The sequence below is a fragment of the Botrytis deweyae genome (genome assembly GCF_014898535.1).
Source record: "Botrytis deweyae strain B1 chromosome Unknown BDEW_004, whole genome shotgun sequence".
Taxonomy (NCBI): Eukaryota; Fungi; Ascomycota; class Leotiomycetes; order Helotiales; family Sclerotiniaceae; genus Botrytis; species Botrytis deweyae.
In genome coordinates, this window is record NW_024066211.1 from 1,343,048 (window position 1) to 1,368,326 (window position 25,279).

The 25,279-nt window shown below is 43.3% G+C and overlaps 7 protein-coding genes across 7 annotated transcripts; 4 read left to right on the top strand and 3 right to left on the bottom strand.

The window, feature by feature from the left end:
• Positions 1-645: 645 nt before the first annotated feature.
• Positions 646-4,227, bottom strand: EAE98_002410 (uncharacterized protein; the record flags this gene model as incomplete). Its single annotated transcript, XM_038950030.1, has 2 exons — positions 646-1,603; positions 1,658-4,227. The coding sequence occupies 2 exons, from the start codon at positions 4,225-4,227 to the stop codon at positions 646-648; spliced, it is 3,528 nt and encodes a 1,175-aa protein (XP_038813769.1).
• Positions 4,228-8,436: 4,209 nt separating this feature from the next.
• Positions 8,437-10,180, top strand: EAE98_002411 (uncharacterized protein; the record flags this gene model as incomplete). Its single annotated transcript, XM_038950031.1, has 2 exons — positions 8,437-8,713; positions 8,850-10,180. 2 exons carry the CDS (start codon positions 8,437-8,439, stop codon positions 10,178-10,180), a joined length of 1,608 nt encoding a protein of 535 aa, XP_038813770.1.
• A 1,308-nt stretch (positions 10,181-11,488) lies between these two features.
• EAE98_002412 (uncharacterized protein) lies at positions 11,489-13,882 on the top strand (the record flags this gene model as incomplete). Its single annotated transcript, XM_038950032.1, has 7 exons — positions 11,489-12,215; positions 12,363-12,405; positions 12,500-12,561; positions 12,640-12,802; positions 13,015-13,171; positions 13,271-13,507; positions 13,724-13,882. The coding sequence occupies 7 exons, from the start codon at positions 11,489-11,491 to the stop codon at positions 13,880-13,882; spliced, it is 1,548 nt and encodes a 515-aa protein (XP_038813771.1).
• A 787-nt stretch (positions 13,883-14,669) lies between these two features.
• On the bottom strand, positions 14,670-15,635 carry EAE98_002413 (uncharacterized protein; the record flags this gene model as incomplete). The annotated part of the gene is made up of 1 exon (XM_038950033.1): positions 14,670-15,635. One exon carries the CDS (start codon positions 15,633-15,635, stop codon positions 14,670-14,672), a length of 966 nt encoding a protein of 321 aa, XP_038813772.1.
• A 782-nt stretch (positions 15,636-16,417) lies between these two features.
• On the bottom strand, positions 16,418-18,550 carry EAE98_002414 (uncharacterized protein; the record flags this gene model as incomplete). Its single annotated transcript, XM_038950034.1, has 1 exon — positions 16,418-18,550. One exon carries the CDS (start codon positions 18,548-18,550, stop codon positions 16,418-16,420), a length of 2,133 nt encoding a protein of 710 aa, XP_038813773.1.
• A 3,019-nt stretch (positions 18,551-21,569) lies between these two features.
• On the top strand, positions 21,570-22,317 carry EAE98_002415 (uncharacterized protein; the record flags this gene model as incomplete). The annotated part of the gene is made up of 2 exons (XM_038950035.1): positions 21,570-22,244; positions 22,288-22,317. 2 exons carry the CDS (start codon positions 21,570-21,572, stop codon positions 22,315-22,317), a joined length of 705 nt encoding a protein of 234 aa, XP_038813774.1.
• Positions 22,318-23,192: 875 nt separating this feature from the next.
• Positions 23,193-24,937, top strand: EAE98_002416 (uncharacterized protein; the record flags this gene model as incomplete). Its single annotated transcript, XM_038950036.1, has 6 exons — positions 23,193-23,251; positions 23,322-23,400; positions 23,448-23,504; positions 23,588-23,633; positions 24,079-24,367; positions 24,439-24,937. 6 exons carry the CDS (start codon positions 23,193-23,195, stop codon positions 24,935-24,937), a joined length of 1,029 nt encoding a protein of 342 aa, XP_038813775.1.
• Positions 24,938-25,279: the final 342 nt, after the last annotated feature.

Genomic DNA, 25,279 nt, shown 5'->3' on the forward strand with positions numbered 1-25,279 from the left:
TCTATCCACGCATCATACTATAGCATACCATACCCAACAAAAGAAACCAACCAAACACACACACACACACACACACACACACACACAGATATGCCAATGAGCTAGCCAAACAAAGCCAAACAAAGCAAAGCAAAACAAAACAAAACAAAACGAAACGAAAAAGTTTTCTATGCAATGAAATATAAGTCAAGGAAGATATTTTTTTTAAAAAAAACAAAGCGAACGCAATGCAATGCAATGAAACCACACCACCCAAGAGCCGTAAAAGGTAAGAAGAAAAAGAAAAATGCCCAACACCATTTTGCTATGCAGGTATCTAATATGTATTTCATATACGCTAAGAAGGAGTGTATCCATTCCAATCCTCCAATCCGTGTCCAATCAATCAATCAAAAGTTCCTAATGCTCGAACCAAAAAATGTACTGGAGTATCTGTAACAATGCTACTCTCATTATCCAACCATCTCATACTTTTTCATCCAACTCGATAATTACCACTTCACTCCTTTCGGATCAACAGTGTAGTTATATCCAATTCCACTACTTTTATCCCCTGTACAAAATAAAACCCCTCCCACTATCTTCCGATCCGTCCATTCCAGTTAAAACTAAACAGATCGCGCTTCATCATCACGGCATCATTACTTATGCAGCGAATTTCCTAAATCCCTCTACACCCAAAGTAGGAACCTCAACCCATTTCAGGTTTGGTACTCCCTCCGACCTTCTCCTCTCAACAAAGTTATTGCACTCTCCAACAATCTGCATCCATTCTGCTAACGCCCTACCCGCATATTTCGATCTCGCGAATCTATCTCTCCCCGCAAGCTTTGGATCCATAGGTGCTACTTCCTTACTCATTCCTGGAACTCGAGCGCCAAGCCATGCATGAGCTGGGGCAGGAAGACGAGGCGGTGTAAGTTTTCTTTCATTTGACACATTAGAACCAGCAGGTCCTCTACCGGCTGCGCCACCTTGGAGGATCGAATGTGCTTTTTCTAAATTTTGAGCCCATTCCAAGGAGAATTTAAAGCTATAGGCACGATGAGATGCAGTAGCTGGAGGAGTTTCGCTGTCACTTGAATTTTTGGAACGAAGGGCGGGTCTAGTTCTTGCCACAGATGTAGCTTTCCTTGCTTCCTCGAGTGCTTTCTTTTCCGTTGCAGGTTTGACAGATGTGGAAGGAGAAGCAGATGATTCCGGCGAAGAAGATAGAGATGGGATGATTTTCCCCATAAACGTCCACCTTTTCTTGTTCGGAGTAGTGGGTGCTTCGCTAGCAGGTTTGGGAGGTTCATTTTCGTTTTCTTTATTTTCTATTTGTGCCAGATCTCCTAGAAGTGACTGTCTTTTGTATGCATTAGACGGTTTTCGAGGTAGATTTGAAGCGTTATTAGTGGTCATTAAGCCATCGAATCCTAGAAACAGATTTGGCGCAGGCATTTGTGTATCATTACGGATGATCAGAAGTCGTCGGCCAGGTGCTGGATAACAAGGTGTCGTAGATGGAGGAAGGAGGTCGGAACTCTCAGCCGTTTGTTTGAGGAAGAGGTAATTTGCCCAGGTACCCTTGATCCGCGAAGAAACAATACCAAAGATTTTTCTGTATTTGAATTAGTCAATGTGCCTCACAGAAGGTGGATAAAATGCGACTCACGTATCAAGATCAGTAGCTTCCCCATCCTCGCGGCACAATCTCCAACATAACAAACGCATATAATATGCTCGGACCATGGGACACCAATGATTGAAGAACTTGTCAAATGTCTCCTCGGTAAGCAACCACTCCAAACACAAAATCTCCTTTCGAGTTTCATTATTTGTGACAAGGTTCCAGGCAGAGTAGAGAAATGCGAATAGACGAATTTCTGACATACTGTTCTGGCTCTCCAGAATCTTTCTGCAAACATCCAGCCAGAAGTGCCATTCGATGAAATCATCTTCAAATTCATGAGCATGATGGAAGCGAACAAATAGTGAAAGTGCTTCATCCATGAAGTCGCATAAAACGAAACATGCATTGTGATCATACAAGGACGTCCTTCGTGCTGAAGCTTGCATCATTTTGCTAAAAGCCTGAGCGAAAGTCATTCGGGCAGGTTCAAAGTCGGCAGGTCTTTCAGAAAGGAAGTCTCGAAGTAACATAATTAAGCGATTTTCGGCCATTAGCCTAGCAGAGTTGGTGGAGGGGAGAGGCAGAGCAGCAGCAGACGCATCGGCACCCGCAAGTACGTCGTCAAAGGTAATTGGAAGTGCTTCAACTGCCGGTTGACGATGAATTGTAGCATCCAGAGCAGTCAAAATCTGTGCTTGAACCAAAACAAATCCTGGCGCGCGCGCTTTGCTCGCAAATGGAAGATCTGAAGGCATAAATTGCTCGGCCAAGATATGATAATGTTTCGAAAACACATAGAAAAGATCACTATCTCGTCCGCACCATCTAGCAGCCCACGGGCCATACCATGGTATCTTGGAAACAAGAATTGATAATGTAGGATTTTTCCGCAGCTGATTAGACATTGTCATCACTGACGTCCAACCTAACACTCGAACATTGGGCGGAAATGTAGCAGCGACTTCTTCAGTTTCCACCTTATTGGGTCGTTTTGGTAAACCCAACTCATCGGCAACACGTTTCAAAGTGTCAGCCGGTAATTTCCATATTCGAACCAGTATTTCTGAAATGCCAGGCACAAAAAAGAAAGCATAAGCAGCAGCCTTTCCACAAAATGTGACCAGACTTGCAGGAGCATGTCTCAGTGACATTTTGGCAACCACAAAGTGCATCTGAGATGTTAGATTTTGAATAAACAAATTCCTGACATTGTGATAGACAGACTCGGCTAAAAATTGTGATCCTGATGAGTTTAGAGAGCTTGAAGATTTTCTCCCGCGTATAGACATGCGCTCAGTGCGCTCAGGAGATCGGTTAGGAGACCTTTCCGACAGGGGCGAGAATTGCGATGGTCCGAGTCTCCATTCCGGCCGTGTCATGATCATCACAATGGCTTCAAGCAGTACAGGACGATCTACACCAGATACTATTTGATTAGCACGTCCATCTAGTACTTCCAGAAGCCCAAGCCACCATTTATTAAAGATGTTAATTCTTCTATCAATATCTTCTGGGCGAAGACATCTATTAGAAGGGTGGTTGATATTATTTCGAAGAAATGGTAATAATGTAGAGCGAACGACGTTGGTTTTTAACGATAGTGATTTGGATTGAAATTTAGAGTAATCGTTTTCTAACCCTCGGAAAGCCTGCCAGAGTTCATCTCGTTTTCGAGGTGTCTCAACTCTCAGAAGCTTTTCCGTGGAGAAATTTTTGGGTAGCGGAGGGACTTTATCAATCGAAGTCCTCGGAGTAGATCTGTTATCTATTGAGCTACCTGGTAGACTGCTGGTGGATGAATTGACGGAACCGAAGCTTGCGATACCCAGTATACTACTCGGTCTCTGCCTAATCTTTCGAAGAGTTGAATTCCTCTTCACGGGAGGTGGCTTAGATGGGCTATCGATATCCTCCACCGTGTGGTCGAATTTCGCCGGAATGACTGCCGGAGGGGCAAGTATGGTGGTCGCCATTTTCGATGGCCCTTCACTTCTCCCATCGCCCTCAATTTGTTTTCCTGCTTTTCGATTACTTGGGGATGGCGATCTCGACGATGACGAAATCCAAGACTTTCGTGCAAACGTAGCAAAAGATTCCGATACAGATTTCGTCTTATCTCTGGAAGCCTTGGGAATCTGCGGCACTGGCGGTGCTTCATCTGGTGTTGAATGGGCATATTCAGGAGCGGGGTGTCTCTCGGGTGATCCCTTCACCTTTTGAATCCAAGACTTTGGACGTGCCACGAGTGATTGCCTCCTCCCAACTCTCTCATTCTTTGCCTTTTCTTCCTTTGTGAGTTGGTTGGTCGATTTTCCTTCTCGGATGGAATTTGATTTTGGCGAAGGTGTTTCTAGTTGTGGGAAGGGAAACGACGGGGTGCTCGCGGCAGAGTTCAGTCTATGTAATTCCCCTTCATTATAATCGGTGCTCGCATCTTCAATGGTTGGTAAGGTACTGAAACTCGCAGATCGTGGCAATTCGGTATCGCTATGAATGGAAGATCTCTTGTACTCAACATTAACTAAATCGGGAATATTGGAAGAAGAGTGAGAACGAGGGAAAGCATTCTTCGATTCGAAGACCGAAGGCATTGTCAAGGTAGAACCATGCATGGCCGCAACAGACTGCGCAGAAGCAGAGAAATGTAGCAGAATTTAGATGAACATTGCAATTCTTTTTTTCTACAAATGGAGATTCAAACGGACAAACAAACAAACGAGTGACAGATTAGTCGCGCGTTCTCTGACCTGCAGAGATGTCGACTGATTTGATGAGGCTGAGTAAATTTCCAAGATCGGATTCCTTCTGGAATCAAATATGTTTTCAAAAGCTAGGGTGGTAGGTAGGGTAACGAAGGTTGTTGGAGGATGGTGCCCGAGTCTTCCGTTTCACAATCTCTCGAATTTAAACGATTGTGGATACTTTTTTCCTCTTCTTTCTTGTAGGAATTCGGAATTGTAGAGAAAAGAAGGAATTGGATTGAAATTGAGTTGAATTGAATTGAATCGACTCGACTTGAATGTACAAAGAAGTGGTAGGAATTGGGTTGGGAATTCTTTGAAAAAGGGCGTAGTTAACGTGAAAGCGAATGTGAATGTGAATATGAATGTGGTGGGTAGTGGTAGTGGTAGTGAGTGGGTGGGAGTGGTAGTGGTAGTGGTAAGATAGGCACTTCCGGGATTGTCGCAAATTAATTAACCACGATATAAAAATGTCGTATCTGATGGGGGAAAGTGGTATACAATCCGTATATAAGTAAGTATGTATGTGTATATGTGTGTATATATGTATGTATATATGTATATATGTATGCACAAACGAATGTCGAATTTATGTAGATGTTTCCGTTAGAAGGAATATTTTGAATGGAGAAGAAAAAGAGGAGAGCGTTAAAGGATGTACGACGATGATGATGGGATGAAGATGCATGAGACAGAAAGAAGAAAGTGAGGAGAGCGAATGAGAAGGAGGAGGAGAAGGAGGAGGAGGAAGAGAAGAAAGAAAAAGAAAATGTGAAAATTAAAGACAAAATCACGATAAAATCAACATGGTTCAATCAATTAAAAACGTGCATTTTGATAGCGATGAGGGATTGAGTGAGGAGTGAGGAGTGAGGAGTGAGAAGTGCCAGATGAAGTGTAAGGTTAGCCGTTGACCCTGAGTGAGTGGTGAATGAAGGTGGAGTTTTTTCCTTAACTCAATGAGGCTGGGCTTAGGATTAATTGATAGAAGAGGATAGTTCGATTGGATGTGTCTTTCGTCTTTTCCTTGATATCTACTTACTTACCTAGGTCGGAGGTAAAATGATGATGCTATCTTGATTGTTCTGTTCTGTTCGGTCTACTAGGGAGGTAGGGGATGGAGCAATATCCTTTCCAATAGATTTCATGGGAATTCACAAAAAGATAGGGATGAGAACGATGCAACACAAGACAAGACAACACAATACAACACGACATAACATAACATCAGTCAGCATCGGTATCAGACCCAGGAGGGAGTTGGTATACAGAGTATTATATCGGTACCATACAACCATACAAAGGAGTATGTAGTATGTATCTAGGAAGTGATAATCGACATCTAGATGGAGTACATAGGGAGGGACAGGGTATATTCCGCACAGAGAAATCTTTGGCTTCAAATATCATATCCCTAGTATCAAATATCCAATATCCAATATCAAATATCAAGGGTCCAAAAGAACAAACGTGCATTCATCAATTATACCAAAGTCCTTCATTCATCCCGGCCCTTCGGAATCAGGATGAGTCCAAGCACACAATTTGATGGAAGAGAAAGACCAAGTGTTGAATAGAGTACGGAGTAGAGTAAGGGTTCATCGACCTGAGGTATTCGAGGGATCTGTGAATACCTAAATAGACCTTTGAGATATACCCAGTATATACGAGGTATTATACTCGAGTATGCACATCTACAAAGTATAATACTACCTACCTATACCATCTACATACATACGCAAGTGTACTCGTACTCAATTCTATGACACGTCCGTCTTCAGTAGAAAAATGCTCATCACTTCATTGGATATACTATACGATTGATTGTATATATGTAGCATGTATCAAAAGACTGTCTGGTCTGTACCGGCTCGTACTTCCATTTCCCATATCCTCTCTCGCCTCTTCATTCATTAACCCCCCTCCCCTTATCATGGCCTCGCAATGGATTGATACCAAGCATCCCATTAACCAACAAAAATCTATTTTTAGTTCGACATGTCGTACGTATTACTTGACGTTCATGACCTTGATCTATCTATGATTCTGACATGTTGCATGAGTGATATGCAGGCAATGCAGACCAGTACGAGGAAGAGGAAGCGCAGGCAGGCGTGGGAACCGAACAGCGCAAAGAGAAAGTGGGCGATAATTGTGCAATCGCACAGCTTTCACAGAACTCCCTAGCCAAGGCGATAATATGTTGTGCTCTTCCAAGCTTTCCATTTGGCCCCTTAAACATCCCTTGAGCATGAGAACATGGATCGGTCTACTCCCCTCTTCGCAATGCCTTTATCGCCCATAAAACGTCTTTGCTTTCCGCTCGTGTTTCTGAGAAATTTCCAACTTGAAACCTTTACGAAAGGATACTTTACTTCACATAATCGTTCCTTTTGTGGGTACATGTTGTACCTCTTCGGGTCGGTCGGATTGATACGTTATGATTGAAGAGAAATCTCACCGAGATTCGATTTTCGCAAATCCTCAAATCCTTGAATGTTGTCATAACCGACAGAGATCATTACGAATGTTCCGCGCTTGTTGAGATAGCATGTGGGTAGCTATGTGGCCTGGTGGAGACACCTCTGCTGGTTGGATGCAACGATGTTTCGTAGATCTCAGCAGGGGAAGTCTCATATCCGAGATTTGATGCCAAGATATCGAAAGATGTTGAAGAAATAATGATACCGTGAACATATACACACACAGAAGTTCGCAGACTTTGACAATGGTATTTTGGAAATTGCCAATCAATGAAATAAGATAATTTTCCGAAGTCTTACTCAAGATTTAAGAGTAAGGGGCTGTGGAGTCCTGAATTGTTGAATCAAAATACATCATCTACTTCTTCCAACCTGCTGAGCCTGCTGAGCCTTTTCCAAAAAGGAGCTCTTGCATACCATGTTGTGGCGAGAGTACTCTGTACATAAGCTCTAGGTATCCCAAAACTTGCATGTCTTAGGTCGTATGCCTTTGAAGCCACCACCAGATTGTGCACAGTTCCTAACTTCCTGTCTGCATGTCAAATACTGCAATGCTTATCGGAAAAGGAACGTGGATATAACTGCTTGGTCTCCTTCATGCAATGATTCGTTGTCTTTTTCCTGAGATTACGCAAGATGCATATTCTGCCATTTCCAAAGCAAGTAAAAGAACACAATAAGATAACGGGAGAGTGTTGAAATGTGACGATGTAGAGAAATACCAGAATTGAAGAGATCCTTCTCCCAAGAACTCATTGCGTCCAGAGCAATGGTCCGCCTTCCTCGTTTGGTCTCCATAGGTAGTGCTCAAAGTGGTATAGGATACACGTTCTTCGTGATTCTCACACGCAGAGTACGTACGTAGACACAAATGATAATACATACAGCCTTATCAAAGAAGCCGTCTTGGCTTTCAGATGTGGCTGGCGGTTAAGCTCACTATTGGTTGAATATTCTCCGTTCATAGTTTGAGTGCCTATCTTCTGTCGAATTTCACGAGATCAATACAAGGTAGAGAAAACACATTGTACCTAGTAGTCTTAAGACCGCGTCGGTCTACTTATTAATCATATCATTGACATTATTTGAAAACATTCGATATATATATCCTTAGGTATGTCAATTTCTAGACACGTGATAGGTAGGTAAAAGGGTGACCATAGTACTGGTTGGTTGGAATTCATTCGTAGGAATAGGACGAACGAACCAGTTATTAGCTAATAATACCTTTAAATGTTACTAGGTGGGTGGCTAGCTTCATCATTTAATTGGTCAGCCTTGCATGCACGGCTGTGATTGTTCGCCTTCCCCACAAAATTATTTAATTGTCAAAGTTCCAATCACACCACGAAACAATTGCAAGAACACCACATCACCACTCCAATTCAATACCGCAACTTCATCTACAACTGTTACTCTACCACCGACAGTAACAAATTCATTGGCCAAAATACAACTACTTCACATCCAATCTTTTCTAGGTACTCATAACTACCCAGATTTCAAATATAACATCATTTTCAACATATAAAATAAACCCGACGTCATCTCAATACTCCATCACATTCGGTACAACGAACATCCAACGACATCCATCATGGATCAACTTCCACCCGAGATTCTTGACTCGATTCTTCAAAAGAACATCGAGATATGTCGCGACCATAAATCCCAACTTTTGGATTTGCGATTGGTATGTAAAGCGTTCGATCAAGGCTTAAAAGCATCAATCTTCAAGACGACCTCGTTGGAATTCTCGCGATTCATCCGATTCCGAAATATCGATGACAATCCAGATGAATTGAAAACTCTCAAAGATGTAGCTTCATTATCATCCTCCATCTACATTGATATGATGATAACGCGAGATACAGGTATGCGTTGATATCCTTCCCCTCGTCCCTCAATTGCATCACATCACTTTATATGCGCATGAAGCAGTCTACATACTGTGCACGCTGTATCATTTTATCTATCAGCGAGGCATTTAAAAGTTAACATATTTTTCAGATGAAATTGATCAACTTAAAGAGACCTTCAACGCTATCTACGCTGCGGTTCCTGAGATGGCAGACTTGATTGACTCCCTTCGATCATATTGCCTCAACAAGACCACATTTACAGAGGAGGATTACACTCGTCTACTTCGCAGAGTCATGCAGAACGGTCCAGATATAACTCGACTTAAAATTAACCTACCATTCCAGGTTGTCAGCAATTCTTTCATGACATCTACAAGATTATTCGCGAACACTCTAGCATGTGCGGCGAATCGTCCAGAGGAGCACCAAAAGATAGATACACTGGTTCTAGATCACATCACTGATGTCACAATCAATAGTCTATGCAACGTGCACATCGATGTCCAAAATGCTTTCAAAGTATTTGAAAATCTAAAAAGCTTAATGATATCATGCAAGAGACAAGAAAGCAGAACATCACTACAAGCTGTTTTTGCTCGAAATTTCTGGTTGCTAATTGGGAAAGCCAAGGATTTGGAAACCTTGTGTATCATTGGATGGAACGTGGCGCAAACCACCAAACGTATAAGAAATAAAAGAGTCGCATCCAGGATGACGAACGAACAGTGGACCATGCGGTGCCTCCCATACTATCCTAGCAAAAGACTTGTCCTTAGCAAGTTGAGGTGTTTGGAATTAAAACGGATGGATCTAGACCCTTTGATGCTGCTGCTTTTGATCAAGGAAACCAGTCATTCCTTGACAGAATTATACCTGAATGATATCGGTCTCAAGGTTAATGGTTCGACGGATCGAGAGAATACCAGTCTATGGATAGGTCACCAAAAAATCAAGAAGCCCAAGGAATGCACATGGGTCGCTCCAGCCATTCGAGATATTGAAGATCTCAATCTCAAGATTCTTCGAGTTAGTAAACTTGGCTATGATGATTACAGTCCAGACCTTGATTCGGAACATCCCAATTATGATCTTGACGACCCTACTGGACACAATCAATCCTTTGATCAAAGGTTTGTGGAAGCTGTCATGGGTACAAAAGCCCCGCTGCCCCTCGAGTTGCTATCCAATACATCTTCTGAAGTGGAGAATCCACATGAAAAGTCAACCTATGCTGAAGTTGACCCGAATACTTACGATGCTGAAATATATCAAAAGAATCACAACACAACATCGAACTACAAAAAATCCATTGATGGCGTCTTCTCCAACAACAATGAACGGGCATTGAGGGAATTGCAAAATATAGTCAGCGTTGCCGACAGAGGCATGGCATTACTTACCAGAGGAGTGGAAAGAGGCACTAGCTTGACTGCCGATCCAATTTCTGGCGCAATTGTCGATCCTCCAGTTGGTTCCTGAATAGTCTGACGATAAGCTGGAGCCCCTCAATCATGACTATATGAGACCACATATCGACGATATGGGGGTGTTGATACTGCAATTTGAAATAATTATGCTCTATCTATGACCTTACTATTTAGGGACAGCAAAATTTCCTCCCCGCAATTTTCAAATGCTAATTGGAGACATACTAATCTCTAGTTTGAGATTCTCTGTTCCGTTACAAACTGGGGACATGACCAACACACATACTGGAACCTTCAACCCAAGAAGGATTATCTTTAACTAGGTACAGCTCCCATCAAGTCAGGTGATGTCAGGAGTATAGATGGTTTCATCGCAATTTTTACTTTAAGCGCCTAGTCTGGGACACCAACAGGTGGCAGATTTATCGAGCACCCACTCTTGCCCCAAAAAGTTAGTTTCATTTCTTATACTATTGGTCAGATCAGTCTTCGACAATGTACTTTTTATCTTACGCAAGTTCCAACAATCGTCTTCGTGGCAATACATCACGATCATGCAAACATTCTAGCATGCTTTCGTTCCCCTTTTCACACACGATATCAGCTACTCAGTTTTAGCAGGCAGAATTATTCTTGTCGCTTAATGCACAAGTTGCTTAAATTGATATGAGAATTTAATTTTCAAAGAATCTTTAATGTGGTAGGATCTACCTGCTTACATGTCTTCGCAGGACCGCAATATGGTTATCTTAGATTTTTGAGGCCCATCATACGGTTTGGCGGAGCAAGAAGGTGCTCGTAGGCTTGGGCTGTTGGGATAGAGGGATAGAAGGTCCATAGCAGATAGAGGAATGATTATACTTAATGACCTCTGGTCCACACTTGACTTGTCCCGACCTGGGATTTTATTCTTTTCACCAACCAGTGAGCCAACCTATCTGTTTTCTCTTTGCTTTTCGAGATTCATTTTTAGTTGAAAGATATCAACATTTACATACACAATCAGTCTCAAGACGAAGTCCAGAATCTAAATACACTATATTCTCATCCTCGTGTTGCCAATTATCGAACACAAATCCACCTGCTTACCCTCGTGTCACTTGTCCGCGCGGAGCTTCGAAAAAAATCAAATCTAGAAACCTAAAGAATAACAGAAATTGATGATTGATCTTTTGAGAATAGGTGGTGCTTCATTTTTTGTCAAGTTGAAGGATTGAAATCTTTCTCTCTGTCTCTTTTTCTTTTTTTCTATCTCTCTTTCTTTTTCCTTGCTTTCTCTGCTTTCTATTTTCCTATTTTCATTCATATCTTTCTTGGAAAAGGAAAGAGAGGGAACGAGAGTGTCCAAATTTGAAAAGCTATGTCGAATTTCTCGGAAGGGCTCGATGAGGGAATAAGAATATATGGGTGTGGGTACGCAGGTGCATATCCTTTTTTTGCCTTGGATTGGGAGAATGAGAATGAGAATGAGAGGAGGGTGGATGGGGGTGGGGATGAGGGTGCGGGTGCGGGTGCGAGTGCGAGTGCGAAGAATATGAATGGGAATGTGGATGTGGATGGTTATTCTAGCGGAAATGGGAATGGAAATGGAAATGGAAATGGAAATGGGAATGGAAATGGAAATGGAAATGGAAATGGAAATGGAAATGGAAATGGAAATGGAAATGGAAATGGAAATGGAAATGGAAATGGGAATGTGAGTGGACATCAGATGGGTAAGGCGAGACAACATCATGTAAGGCATATTTCTTCGGCTACGACGTTGATTGTGGCGAGAGAGGAGGAGGATGAGGGGGATAAGGTGCGAGTTCCGGAGAAGGTGTTGATTATTGGGAAGGCGGGGGATGGGGATGGGGATGGGGAGGAGAGAGGTGAGAAGAATGATGATGGGGAGTTGGGGTTGAAGAGGAATGCGACGGGTTTGTCGATGGGGGGGTTGGAGGTGTTGGTTAGAGATGAGGATATAGAGCTTGAGGGTGGGGAGGTGGGGAGATATGGGAATGGAGATGGGAATAGAGATGGGAATGGGAATGGGATAGAGGAGGTGGGGGGGAGAATAGGAAAGGTTTTGAGGTGGGATGAAGTTGGTGAGTTCTTTTCTTTTTTTCCTTCTTCTGATATTCTTCTTTGGGGTTGGTACTATGGGGATGTATTGCAATGATGCGAATGTACTTGCGGAGAATGAAGGGGGTGGGTGGGAGTTGATAAGTACTCACACTAATGATTTTTCAAAGCGGAATGGAGACAAGATAACGAATATATTCTCACTGGATATCGGTACGTCTTCTCTCCTTCTCACTTCCCTCACAATAATCCATATCACACACAACCATCATCCTATCCTCTCATCAAACTGACTCCCCCTCCACAGACCCGAAACCAAATCCTCCCTGCAATCCTTCAGAAGTGTATTTCATCTGCACAACGAAACGAGTAATTTCCCTCCTCCCCCTCCCCACTTCCTTTTTTCCTCCCATATCCATCTCTCAAACTAACACGAAAATCCATCAGTAAACATCCATTCCCATCTCCTCGGCGCAGTCCTATTTGCACTTCTACCCATCTATATATATCACACATTACTCCCTCGCTACCACGATGCCGCGATCGCAGATGTTGTCGTTTTTGCGCTGTTTTTTGGAGGCGTGGCGGTGTGTTTTGGATTGAGCTTTTTGTATGTTTTTCTTGCTTTTTTTTTACTCTCTCTTTATATTGATTATCTCTTTGTGGGATCGTTTCTGCTTTTCTCTTGGGTGTAGTATTTTTTATGTTTGATTACTACCTACTGTCTTCTTAGCACTTTTTGGGGGGTGGATTGTGTGCATTTTATATCAAAGGAAAAGAAAATAAATGAAATCAATACTAATTCATCCTCTTCGCACGCAGATATCATACCCTCAATAACCATAGTCACCACACCGCAGCTTTCTGGATCGAACTCGATTATCTCGGTATCGTGGCGCTGATGTGGGGAAGTACGGTTGCGACCATCTATCACGGATTTATATGTGATGTGAAACTCCAGAGAATCTACTGGTCTATGGTATTTTCCTCCCTTTCCTTGCCTTTCCATTTTCCTCCCCTTCTCCTCACCTCTCTCTTTCTCCTTCTCCTCATCACTCCCCCGCTAACTCCCCCCCAGATCACACTCCTCTCTCTCGCTCTCACCCTCTTCACCCTCCTCCCTCCCTTCCGCACCCCCTTCTTCCGTCCCTATCGCACCCTCATGTATGCGGCCCTGGGTCTCTCGGCCGTCATCTTCATCGTGCATTCGATTGTTCTCTATGGCATCGCGTTGCAGTATAAACGGTTGAGTTTGGGTTGGATAGTGGGGATGGCGGGACTTAATTTTGTGGGGGCCTTGGCTTATAGTTTGAGGGTGAGTTCTTTTTTTTTTCTAATTTTTATTTATATTTGATTCTTTGTGCTAGCTAGATCTTGACTATGAAACGTACATATCTGGGAACTGGCACCTTGGAAATCCCCCAGGTTCGAAGTGTCAGTTTGCAGTTAAAACTACACTCCAGATGTAGAGAAAGAGGAAAGAGTAAAGAGGAAAGAAAATAAACATCAACTGACCACGCACAATAAATAGATCCCAGAAAAATACTACCCCGGCCGTTTCGATATCTATGGGAATAGCCATCAAATCCTACATTGTATGGTTGTACTTGCGGCGCTGGCGCATTTTGCAGGCTTGGTGCAGAGTTTTGATTATTTGCATTCGGGGATTGAGGAGTGTTCTATTCGGTAGGCATGGGATTTTCAGGGGGGAAAGGGAGGGAATTAGATTGGGGGCTTGGAGAGGGTTGGGTTGCATTGGTTGATTTGGGGGTTGGGTTGGATGAGGGGTGATGTGGTGGTATTGGGGATATGGATCGTGTTGTTTGGGGGTCTGGGAAAGAGGATGGAAGGGGATAATATGAATGTTTATTGGATTGTATTGTTTGTGGTTACTGTTGTAGAGAAAGAAAGAAAGAAGTCTGCATAGGTACATACGCAGATGCAAACTTGGAATAGATCACGTCTAAGAATTTGATACAATGATCATTTATGATTTCCTGGTAAACTAAAGAGCTAGGTATCTATTTCGTGTACGAAACGAGAAATGAGATGTACCAAAGACAACTACAAAAACTATCTGAATCCTTTTCCTCCACCTCGATTCTTCCTGTAGGATGAATCCGCAGTGAGTCTTTTCTTTCTTTTCTCATCTCATATCATCATGTGTTGTTCGTGAGTGGTATTGTACAAAAGTCTTTTTCATTTCTTCTTCCTTCTTTCCTCCACCCATCGATTCGTATCGTATCGTATCGTATTGTAACGTATTGCAAAACATCTTTCCCAACAGCGTAAGATGCAAACGATCGATGCAATAGAAGTAGAAAAGTCGAAAGAACAAGCAGAACCGAAATCCGAAAGAGAAAAAAAATGAAATAATCGTAGCCCAATCTAGTCGTATGCGGACGCATGTATGTCTGTCTGCAAGTAATCGATCACAGTCCCATGGACGCTGGCACCACCCCATAAACCCACATCATCTAAAGCTTCCACTCCGTCTTCAACTCATGTACAACGCTCTTTACAGCCGCCTCTGTGTCTCGCAACCAGCGCTCCGTGTCTTTCATCTCTTCATCCATGTCTTGAAAAATCTCCCACAGACCGGATAATGCGCGATTGACTTTATCTTTACTTTTTTGAACAATCTTGATCTTCTCCTCGGAATTTCCATCGCTCGTCTCCCCTTGCTTGAAGTTTTCGTTCGCTCCAAAACCCTTCAGACTCTTCCGAACCATGTTCAAAACTCCCTCCACATCATTCTTCTCCATGATCTCCTCCACCGCCTTGCGGAACCCGGTAGCTTGATCCTCCATATATAAGACCTCGGCGCGGAACTGATTATTTTCTGCAGTGGGATATGCAGGATTCTGCGCAAATTTGACGACCTCCCCATCTTCCTTGACACCATCTGCAGCTGCATCTCCCTTTTGCAGAACGCGTTGAGTTCCAGAATGTCGAGCAGAGCTATCTTCCGTCTTGGAAATCGCAGCCATTTCCTCAAGTTCGTAGATCCCCTCAATGACATCCCACAGACCCTTCACCAAAGAACTCTTCTTCTCCGCCACAAAAGCCCGATGACACGTCATACGATTAGCGATGACGATGTTCGTTCTGAGCAGATACTCCGAAGCAGCGATACCCTGACCCATCTTGAAATCCTTCACCAGTGCGTCTTTTTGAAAGTGGCCACAGGCGATATTTCCACCAACGTTCATGCCATTCTTTCCATTCTTTGCATCGTTCATCTGAGCCTCGCAATGCGCACCGGGGAATGCGGATTCAACGGTAGGAAGAACTTCGGTAAACCCAACGCTGTTCACACCCTGATTGGCCATCATCATTCGCAGCATCATGACGCCGATGATCAGTTGGGATGCGACCATGACGAGGAGAGCGGTGATTTCGCGAGGCTTGAGACCGCGCTTTGGGAGGAGTGGGAGAGACATCTTTTTTTTGGTCGTGGAGAATGGTGGGAGAGGCTCCGACATGTATAGATCGTAGATAGATCGATAGATCGAGGGTTTGAGATAGATTGATAGGACTGTTAAAGAGTGGCTTTGATTTCTTGTTCGAGGTTGAGTTGCGTTTGGTCGGGTTTGTTTGTAAATGTGCAAATAGAATTTATTGCCACAACTTGACATGCAACAAGAAGGAACAAGACAAGATGAATCTGTAACAATTCCTATCTTATAAATTGAATCGAAAGCTGCAAGAGAAAGAAGTGCAAACTGGTGGAAGCCAGTACTTTAATATTGTCGAAAGGATTGTCTTGTACTGTACAATTTGAATTTTGGTACGATGGGTTGTGTAGGTATTGAAAGGAATTCGGAAAGCGAGAAAGAAGACAGAAGAGAAGAAATCGAAAGATCTTTCAAAATCAGGCTGCTAAGTTCGGGTCAGGTGGTAAGGGGGCCAAACTGTGAAAGTGAATATCGAGAGAAAGGGATGTAGTTCGGATGAGAGTTGAGAACTGTCATTCATGTCCATTTTACAATGCTGTTAACGTTAACACAAGCTCAAGACATTCCTGATGTGAGAAGTGAAAGATCAAAGGAAATGTACAATAGATAACTCTAACAAGATATCAAAGTAATGATTGGAAGGATAATGATTAATATTAAATTTACAATATACAAAAACCCAATAGTAAGTTTCCAACTTCCAAAATATGATAGACATAAAACTTTTCGACATAAACACCATAACCTGGGTATCATAAGAATCAACATTAAAAGAAAGTAGCCAATTTTATCTCTCTCCATCTTTCCCTCTCAGTATGCCACCACCAATCCCTCTTCTTTCTATCCTTTGATTTCGAGTCTAGATCTATGTTCCAACTTCCCGTACAACCATCACTAGACTTCGACTCGACTCCTTTCTCCAAAAGTGCTTCGACACTCATGATAGACTCATCGCTGCCTTCAATATCTGGCTTCAAATTGTATACAATCTTGCTCTCTACTTTGCCAATAAAAGTTCCTAATTTGAACCTCTCGAGGAATTGTCCATCATCGTCCCAAATTATTATATCAAACTGTGGTGTTGTAGCAGTATCAATCCGGAGTTGAGCAGCATGTCGAGCACTCAGTAAACTCATCATCTCATGTTTGCCGCTCCCGTCTATATGGGTTTCATATGCAAGCGATAGCGAGGAGGAATTGGAAGATTTTCCAGTCATTACACTATCGCGACGCTCACTCTGCCGAGAAAATATCGATTGACGATTAGGTGGAGGTATTACAGGTATAGCGGCAGGCATAGTCGCCGCTCGACTCTGAGGGTTGCCAACTCCCATGTGTCGATACTTGTCTCCTGGTAATTCAATTCTGGACCTTGGTTTGCAAAGCCTTTGAAGCATACCATTAAAGTCAGTTGGGGCACGGATAGACTTTAAATTGGGGAATCCGGAGAAAGTGATAGATTTAGCAAGGATCTCAGAAGCCTTGTCATCATCAGGATTCGTGATTTCCCAGTGAAGGTGTTCGAGGGTAGACGAGGCAAGATAAGGGTGTAAAAAGATATCATTCTGGTCATTGAGCATGGGAGAAGGACCCTGAGATAAGGAGAATGATTTGAGGTTCTTCAGGTGAGTGAAAAATCGAGCGAGGATGGCGAGTGATCGGAGTGGTAATGATATTAAAGACAGCGAGGTAAGACTAGCTGAAGTAGGTAATGATGCATAGGCTACTAATCCATTCGAGGTTATGCCTGGAAGTGAATCGAGTCGAAGTTTTTTGAGAGCTGGAAGGGAAAGCAAGTTTTCATCATTGAAAGAAGTACGTGGGAAGTTCGATATATATAAATCCTGAAGCGATGGAAGACGTCCAAATATTTCAGTGAATAAAGGTGAATCAATCATGCCACCAGGACTACAATGAAGAACGAGAGTTTGCAAATGTGGCCAATTCGAATTGAGACCCAAGAAATCGAGATATTGTTCAGAGCGCAAGGGGCCTGGTACAATCACAGGGTTTTCGATTTCGTCAGATGCATTGTAAAGACGACGTATTGGACTTGGTTCGATAATCCATACTTTCTCGACGAGTTTCGATCGTGTCCCCAGAGCATGAAAGAATTTCGTAAATTCATGATCGTATGGTTGATAGATTCCTGGTACGCGTTCTAAGTTTGGACATGCCATTATCACCGAAGCCACCAAATCCATGTATTCATCCTGGTCTTGTTTTGTTTTGGCCGAGTCTGGCATTGAAGGGACTTTCAATGATTTGACATATTTGGCGAGTTCTGGTTGACTCCGAAGGGTTCGACGAAGGAGTCCCAACCTAATTCCATGTTTCGACTTGTATTTTTTCTTCATGTGCAAACTCGAATCACTTCCAACAAGCTGTATGTCTTCATATAGAAAAACTCTTGCGGCACTCCACCATTTCTTGTTGCTCAATCCAAGACTGTGCAGATCCCTCATCCAACATGTTGCACAACTTAGGCTCCCCGCTTTCAGATGTGATTTCTTGAGCTCCCGCAGAATGACCAAAAGTATTTCTTCGGGAAGTTTAAGCAACCCCTCTCCTAAAGATGGCTGCGAGACAAAATTTGTCCAAGATACAGGTTCCTGCATCAACCGTTGAGGCTCGAGGAGGGTTGTTTGAACTGGTGGTCTGGGCTCAAATTCATATCGATTGGAGATTGGATCTGTTTGGGACCTTGTGGGTCCTACCTGAATCGTACTTCTTGATGCCGATTTAATTGAGTAATTGTTCGACACCGACGATATATCACTGGCCAAGCTGGACAAATCGTCAATTGAGGCACTGGTGCTCAATGGACTTCGAGGTCTTGAATCAAAGGTGCTCGTACTTCCTGCCGATGCCGGTCGAGTGGTTCGTCGTGGTGATTGCATTTCCCATGTAATTCCTTCCCAAATGATAAGATCGTTTTCAGGAAGTTTGAGAGTATTATATGTAGGATAAGAGATTGAGGTTGTATCGTGTTGGCTGGATCTTCGCCGCTTCTTTAAGATGTCTCGATCCTTTCGGTTGTTTCTAACCTTAATGTGAGATGTCTGATCCTTTCGCAGACTACTGAGTGAATGTGGTGTTTGATCCTTTCGCAAACAATTAAATGAATGTGTGTACGTTGTGTGAGATGGGGAGGAAGAGGAAGAGGAAGAGGAAGAGGACGAAGAAAAAGTCGTGGTTCTGAAGGAGAAAATGTAGTGTCAGCCATAACTAGCCATATCGTTGCAAATGATAACCCAAGAACACGACCCTGATGTGCTCGAGGCTTTTCCGTTTCCGTATTCCCTACCCCATTTCGACGCCGTAAAAGAGTACTGATCGCGCGCCTAGGTAGTAGAAGATGCAGAATAAGATTAGGGTGGAGCGTTTATGTACAGGGAGGTGATCCCAGAAAATGGCTAAAGCGCAGAAACAGTGGAGGGACGGACGTAGAATTCCCCATTGGATACAAACGAACCACTGATAGAGCATAGAGGAATCATACTATTTTAAGGCACAGCCGCCTTTATTGCCTCCAAGTTCCAAGTGTGAGCTCCAAGGCTCCTTCCCTCTCACGCAATGGATGGTGGATGAAGTAAATAGCATACCAAGATCAAATGCTACTATCGATCTGTGATAAAAGCATCTTGAACCTCAATGGATGTTTCTGTGGGATCTGAATGGGAACACGGAACAGTGAGTGCTATAGCCTATGAGGCCCGATTACATATCATCTTGATCTTGCTGTACTGTTCAATTCGTCCACCAACTTCCAGGTGCTACTCCGAGTTCCAACTGTTTCGAATTCGTTGCCCTTTGAGTTCGGAACTTGCGGCGGGAGTGAAATGAACAGTGCAACCCGAAGTTGGAGCCTTCGCGAAATAGGAGAAACAGTAGACTCGAGATGGAAGGAATTGAGAGATTGAATCTTCCATCTAGCCAAAGTGTAAAGAAAAAGAGAGCAACTGAATGGGATCTTTTGGCTTTCATACCTCGGATTGGGATCCATCTTCATCAAACAATGAACGAATAGATGAATCAACTCGTTATCTTCGTTTAATTTACAGGCTCCAGTAGGTGGGCACGTGGTGGGGAACGCAGACGTAGGTGCATGTATGGACGGTGGACCTCCCTCCTGAAGACCTTGCAAATGTCTCAATATCACCAATTCATCGATAGGCAAGGGACCATATATTGGCCTGTTCAACAATGAAGTAATATAAAACCCGGGGATCTAAATCTACCCCATAACAGCAGGAACTCAAAGTAAATAAGAGCATCATCGTGTCTCTCCGCTGCTTCTTATATACTTTTCCTCAATTACATCAGTAGTCACAACATCGACATCATCTAAAGACCCGCGTGCTCCATCTCTCACATCATCTATATTGGAGCTGGATTCACCTGATGAGGAATCATGTCTCACAAATTAAAGGACCCCGACAGTGTGGAAGACATCTCTCAATTTATTGGAGAAGAATTCTCATGTGAGCCACGGCGACCCCAAGAAACATTGAGTTTCGCTAGATGGAGCCCATCAATCACTCCAATGAAAAACAAGATCTGCTACTGTGAGCTGCTGTGTTGCAGCGGGTGTGCGGTGTCAACACATGCCAAAGCATCACATTCTTTGGCTAAAGTTCTGCCAATTATGCAGAGAGTTTAGACGGCATGAGTTAGCACCCCAGCTTGCACAACAGGAGAATTGAAGATCAAACTGGCAATCTCTCCGATCATTAAAGTTTCATATTTTTACTCCCGGCATAGATCCCGAATCACGGCCTGCACGTATTTATTGATAATGCGTTTTCGGGTGTAAGGCTGGCGTAAGAGGATTGAGCCGAATATAACTCATTATCAGCCCTGAAAACACCAATCGTTCAGCTCAAGGAGAAGAACGCAATATTGGATTCGGAGCTGGAGCACCTCGTGTCACGTGCCGACAATGTGTCTTGATCTATCTTGGGTCCTAGGCCGCATTCAAGTATACTCTTGAAGAGGATACTGGGGAAAATGCGATCAATATTCAATGCCCAAGTTCGATCGTTCTTGAACACGAGAGTAATATTGATCATCCCGTGAAGTCACGTGGCAGATACACCCTCATCTGATGCACGAATATAGAGAGTTGGGAAACTTTTAGCTAATCTCGGAATCCAAACTCGACATAGCAATCATTCCAAGTGATGCTTTATAAAACGCACTACACATAAATACAAAGGGTCTCACCATCCATCATATTGATCACATAATTCTCTCATTCAACTTACATACATTTCCTGGATGCATTTTGAATATTTTGGAAATTGATGTCGTACTATTACTATCACATATCAATCTCAAAATAATCTGTGTTATAGGAGAAGCGAGATAAAGTCATATATTACAAACTATTCAACAGTGCAACTTGATATTAAGGTTATTTAGGAATTCTATACTGTTTATTCTGTGTCTTTTTTGTCCTCCTAGAGTATGAAGTGGTGTGTTTATGAGCATTTCCTTCCTTTTCTGATTTTTCAATCGGGCGACTTTCAAGGACACTTCTGAGGCAGCGTTGTCTGTGAAAATAGGATGGGTAGGTATAATCAGGACTAAAGCCCTCAAGACTTTGCGACCGTCGACATGCTAGTGGGTTTGCTTGGTTCCTGCTTCCTCCTCCCTCTTCTTTCCTGCTCTCTTCTTTACTGCTCTCTTCTTTCCCTTTGATATCTTCTTGTCGTCCGAATCACTATAAATATTGATTTTTGGTCGAGCATCATGAGTTCGTCCACAAACAAAACTTCATTAGTATTCGCAGTGGCTTCTACTACGATACGCGTCGACCGATAAATAAACATAACTTTACTTATTGCATTGCGAGCATCAAAATACCAACGACACACTCTATCTTTCAGCACTTATTGCATTTCTTAAACGACAAAAATGGCCGAATCGGAGAAATCTGTAACAAGACAGCTACGAAACTCGACATCTCTTACCACGTTCACGTTATTTCCAAAGCTTCTCCCAGAACTTCGATCGAAGATCTGGGAGCTGGAGATCTTCAACAACCCCAGAAATATCTTCATTGGGAAACATCAGCCATCGGAAAACCAAGAAGGCCACTCAAGATGGAGCGAACACTTCGGATATATGTGCACAAGCGCTGTACCGGCGGTCCTTCAGACTTGCACGGAAGCTCGTACCGAAGGATTGAAGTATTACAAGCTGTTGGAGTGGGTTCCGGAAATTTCGAAGGGGAAAAAGCGGTTGGTTGAAAAACCTGAGCATCCGGCCAGAACGTACATAAACTGGAAAGTTGATAGGATCGTCATATGCGATGTGGGCAAATTTTGGACCCATAGTTTGCGTATCTCTGATAATGCGGTTGGAAAGGTACATAACTTCAGGAAACTCCACGATGATGACCGGAGTTCTGCATACGATCTTGCCCAGAAACTCATCGAGAATCGCGTGAAGTTTTTGGCGGTCGATACGGGAAGTGATCCGGATAAAATTGAATCCTTTTTCGAGAGCGTCTATCCTTGGGGATGTCCGGTAGAAGAACTAATCTTCTACAGTTCTGTACAGAAGAATTTCGATAATGGATTTTTTGGGGTTAGAAAGATATTGCCGTGTAGTACTTTTTGTCAACCAGAAGTACGAGATTCATCGAAGGAGTCCACGTTAGCCTATAAATTTCTAGTTGCCCGTTTCAAAGTTCATGCAGAGGGACGAGGCATCATGTTGCCACAATACGGGGAAATCCTGCAGACGGCTGGACAAGCAATGCCGAGGCTTGTAACACCAATGAGGTTCAGAAGTAGAGACATGCCTGGACGAATCTTTTCACGGTTCCGTATTAACAGTCGCAAATCGCGCACTAATGAGACATGATGATATTCCGGTGGGAAGCAAGATCAATGTGATTTCGATGGACAATGGGTATCTAGCGTAGCATGCGGATTAATTGGGATAATGATAATACTATCAAAAGCACAGAACATGAAGACTCGGTTCAATATGGAAGTGACTATGTTTGTAATATCACAATGGTGACATTGATCACATCAATGAGAGATAGAACTCCAGCATTACCTAAGTACCGAAAGCTATCGATATACTTCCTATTTCATTCCTTTGGATGATCAACTTTGACACCCGACGAACAATACGAATCTTGACTGGATCGTGAGATCAACAAACCCATCATAGGGAAGAACCTGATGATCCAGATGATATCTTAGGTGACTCAAATACAGCTATCACACTACTCAAAAAATCCAACTGTGCAATTCGCCGTGAAAATGTGTGATTGAAATGATTTGATACTTGAAGTAGTTGATAAGATATATACCAAATTAATATCCTCTCCAAACCACCATCGCCAAATCCCAAGCCCAAAAACACCCTAGAAATTTTTACCGAACGCACTAAATCGCCACCACCTCACATTCCCTCGCGATTCCACACCAAAGAATCCATGATACCAAAACGTGATATATTCTCCCTATATTCTTTACAAAATAAAATGCCCAATCATCTAAAAACATTGTAAAGAAAGAGATGACAAGTACCACCTCGCACAATGGCATTGCCCCAACCAACCCCGCCTTAGAAATAAAGTGCATCACCCACACACCCATCCCTCAAATCCCCCTCATGGAAAAACACCAACTAACCCTCCCCTCCCAGCCCCCTCACTCTCTTCTCCATCGCGCAGAAAGAAAGCCGACCTCTCTATACCTGTGCGCCCATGGTGCGCTATAGTAAAGTAAGAGTTCTCGTTTCCGTGTCCGCATCCCGACTAATGAGACATAGCTAGCTTTTCGCGAAACGGTCGCGCAGTATGGAGTGGATCTTTGTTGGACCCCGATGGTATGTTGTATTTCGTCTGCGGCATTGGGGAATGCGTGTGGGTTGTGACGGACATGTGCTGGGCTGAGATGAGATGAGAGCAGATTTTGGCAAAAGAATTTAATCGCAGTGTTTTTGCACGTGATTCGGGTGAGCACGTGGTTTTTATTGTGTGGGAGTTGAGAGTTGAGAGTCGAGAGTTGGGTTGGGGGTAGAGTCGAGTGGCTTGTGATTCGGGGGTGAGGATTTGTTGCTACGTGAAGGAGTATAGATCTGTTCATTTGATCGTGTTTGGGTCGAGGTTGGTGAGGATCAATCAGCGGCAACAGAGAAGTCTTTGTTCATATTCGCGATATCATATGGAACTTCTGTTGTTAGCATGCATTGCAATAAAGTGCAGAGAGGCTACAAGAGTTCAATTTTACAGAAAATCTCATCGAGATGTGCGTAAATGCATACTGCATATCCTCCAGCAGCAAGGTTGCATCCAGCTCCAGCTCAATTTGGACACACAACTCCCGACAACCATTCTCAAACTCCTTCTCACAGCCAGCCTCTTTGCCACTGTGTCCCATATACTAACTTCAACCCCTAGATTTCACAACATCCCCCACTTCCGGCCCCACCATTGCCCAATTCGGCGTCTGTTCCCCCCTCGAAATCTCCCGCTCCACCACCCTCCTCGCCCCCTACGTAAACGGCGTAGACATAAACTGCGGATGTCCACAATCATGGGCTTGCGCCTGCTCCATCGGCGCCGCATTAATGCACAAGCGAGAACTCGTCGCGGAAATGGTCAAGGAAGCAAAAAGTGCATTGAAGAGAGATGGGTATGAGGGAAAGAAAACAGTCAGTGTCAAGATTAGGATTCATCGGGATTTACGGTACACATTTCTATTTCCCAAAGAAAGAGGAAAGGAAGAGGGAAATCATACATAGCTAACACCACTGCCAGCGAAACAATCGATTTCATCAAAACCGTCCAAGACGCCGGCGTAGACTTCATCACCATCCACGGCCGCATGCGCTCAACCCCCTCCTCACACCCCGTAAATCTCGACGCCATCAAACTCCTCACATCCCATACCACAGTACCTACCCTCTCCAACGGCGACATCTTCACCCTCTCCGACGCCTTCCATCATACCGCGCACACCGGTGTCGATGGTGTCATGTCCGCCCGCGGCCTTCTCGAGAATCCCGCCCTCTTCGCAGGCTACACGTCAACCCCCTGGGAATGCGTCGATGTCTTTATGAATCAGGTGCTCAGACAACCTATACCGTTTAAACTCGTGGTCCATCATTTGAGCGAAATGTGCGGCACCGATCGTTCGCAGAATGGGGGGAATAATGGGTTGTTGGGGAAAGAGGAGAGGATGAGGTTGATGGAGTGTAGGGATATGGTGGATGTGATTGATTTGATGGATGAGGTGAGAGGATTGCGGAGGTTATAGATTTAGAGAGTCATTTATTTGTAGATAGAAATGATGGATGAATATTCAAGATTTCGAAGGGTCTTCTTTTTTTTTCTTTTTTTTTTCTGTAACATGTATTCCATTCATTATATTCTACAACCACAAAAGAAATTTCGAAGTATCAACTGATCTGTCTGATGTCTTAGATACAAGAAGAGCTAAAGAGAAAACCGGTAAAGTAGAAAAGAAGAAGAGAGAAAGAAAAAAAAAACATAAGCAAAACGCAAAGTCGCACGCCCGGGGTATCTTTACAAAACCATATCAAACGGTATCCTCATCCAACTCCCCATGTCATGATTTCCTGTCCTTCCTAGAATATAA